Source organism: Oryzias melastigma, linkage group LG1 (assembly GCF_002922805.2).
Source record: "Oryzias melastigma strain HK-1 linkage group LG1, ASM292280v2, whole genome shotgun sequence".
Taxonomy (NCBI): domain Eukaryota; kingdom Metazoa; phylum Chordata; class Actinopteri; order Beloniformes; family Adrianichthyidae; genus Oryzias; species Oryzias melastigma.
The window spans coordinates 28581710-28583756 of record NC_050512.1 but is presented as its reverse complement, the minus strand read 5'-3'; the positions used below and the strand labels follow the sequence as shown (position 1 = coordinate 28583756).

General features: G+C 33.3%; 1 protein-coding gene across 3 annotated transcripts in view; it reads right to left on the bottom strand.

The window, feature by feature from the left end:
- The window catches only part of LOC112156954 (endonuclease V), a 71837-nt gene that overhangs the window by 69181 nt on the left and 609 nt on the right, over positions 1–2047 (bottom strand). For 2 of the 3 annotated variants that reach the window (XM_024289331.2, XM_036213817.1), the window contains exon 2: positions 1596–1770. The exons of the other annotated variant lie outside the window; for it this stretch is intronic. In XM_024289331.2, the coding sequence (XP_024145099.2) occupies positions 1596–1770 (175 nt within the window). The remainder of the gene's footprint in view (positions 1–1595; positions 1771–2047) is intronic. 3 annotated transcript variants of the gene reach the window in all.

Below are 2047 nucleotides of genomic sequence, written 5' to 3'. Positions count from 1 at the left end.
CTGCGCTTATTTTAAAGGCCAGGCAAATGTTAATCAATGTCCTGTTTGTGTTTTACCTCTTCATCAAACATATCTGTGCGGAGCGATAATGTCTGAGCTGCAGATTCCAGCAGAAATGAGAAAAATCTGCATTTTTGAGGAGAAATCTCCACATTTACATCTGCAAATTCCAACTCAAACACCTCCTGCTCCATAACGAGGGACTAACGAGGTTGCCATAAAAAAAAAAATTAAAATAAAAACTCTTTTTGAATTAAAAAAAATGATAAAAATAAGATTTCTTTTTTGCAAAGGATGCTGAAGCCTTAGTAGTCTGAGGTCTTTCTTTGCTTATTTTAATTTATATTTAAAATTTTCTCTTTTAATTTTTCTTTAACACTTTATTTTGTGGAAAACTTGATATTAATCATTTTAGTAAAAACCCTGGCATCTTCTTTTACAGATAATTTTCATTAAATTACACAATAATTCCACATTTAACCTGAAACTGTCCAGAAAACTCAATTTGGAGTAGTGAATCTAGTCACTTTCTTACTGCTAAAATTTAGATTAAACAGTTTTTTATGTTATTAAACAAAAATCAAAAGTGTAGGAACAAAGTAAAAGTGTATAAATTCAAAAACAAAGCAAAGACAAGGTTAAAAACGGGCAAATCTCGTCACAATTATGTGTTATAACTCTTGTTATGTTTGCTTCAAACCGAACATTTTGAATCTAAAATCTTGCTGAAATTTTCACGTTTAATTTTGACTAAATACTATTCTTATGGAGGAGTTTGTGTCATTCCTACATCCCTATAAACTACAAACAACCGCTGTGATTAGAAATAACCAGTGAGTTTGTTAAATCCCTTCTTTGACGGATGTTTCTCCTGCAAGATAGTGCTCCATATCAATAAACATTCAGACCAGATTAAAACTCATGATCTTGACCAGGAAGAAAATAGATTATCTTAAGTAACAGTTATTAAATAATCATTTATTTAATTTAGAATAATTACATTTATTAAAAAAAGTCTTATTTTGAAAGGAAGTCAAACGAGCTTCTGTTAAAAGTTAAAAAAAAAAATTATAATTTGAGAAAATGCAAGTTTCTCTTTAAATTTATGATTTAATACAAGCCAAAAAAAGAAATATAATTCATATTTATTATTCTAAAAAAATATGTATGATTGCAAAGTAGTATCACATTTTTCAAAGGGTAAAATAAGACTTTGCATCTGCTAATAGGTTGTGATCAGTAGAAAACAAGCCCATATGGCTCTTTTACTTTGAAAGGCTGCAGAGACCTGGTCTAAAGCAGCAGTAATCTAAAATAAAATCAAAACATGTATAAAAACTGAGGTGAAAATTTTGGAGTACCACCAAATATGTGTTGCTCAAACAAAAAATTACTTAACTTTTTTTGTCTCTTATTTTTTTTACTCTAAAACGACGAAGTGGCAGTTTATAAAAGTAATAAATATAGCCATAAATGCATTTTATTTTACTTCCTCATTATTATTATTCTTGAAAAAAAGTTTCTGACCCCCGCCATGTTGCAGTTACTCAATGCGGCCGCTAGATGTCGCCAGATCTCGGGTCCTGGCGCCTCACCTTTTTCAGGTCCGGGTAACTGAGTACCACGAGCTGCGCGCATGCGTTCATGTCATCCCCTTTAATGAAGGAGAGGTCCACGCCCCCGACCCGCTCCAGACCCGAGAAGTCCGGGCTCCTCTGCCAGTCATCGGTGTCCTCCTCCAACAGCAGCCGCTTCAGACGCTCCTGCTCGCTGCAGCGGGAGGTACAAAGTCACGTGACTTCTTAATTGTACATCGGGTCATATTTGAGAAAAACTTTTTTTATTCTATAAAAACACCTGCTCCACATTCACCTGACTCAAACAGAAAAGATTATTTCATCAAACCTGATCCTTGTTGTTTTTTTCTCTCTGATAGATTCTGCTACTGTATACAAACATGACATTTTAAATAATAGGTGGAAAAACGCTTATATATCTATGTTTTAACCTTGAACAGCTCTATAAAACCATATCTAAGGTCCAAAAG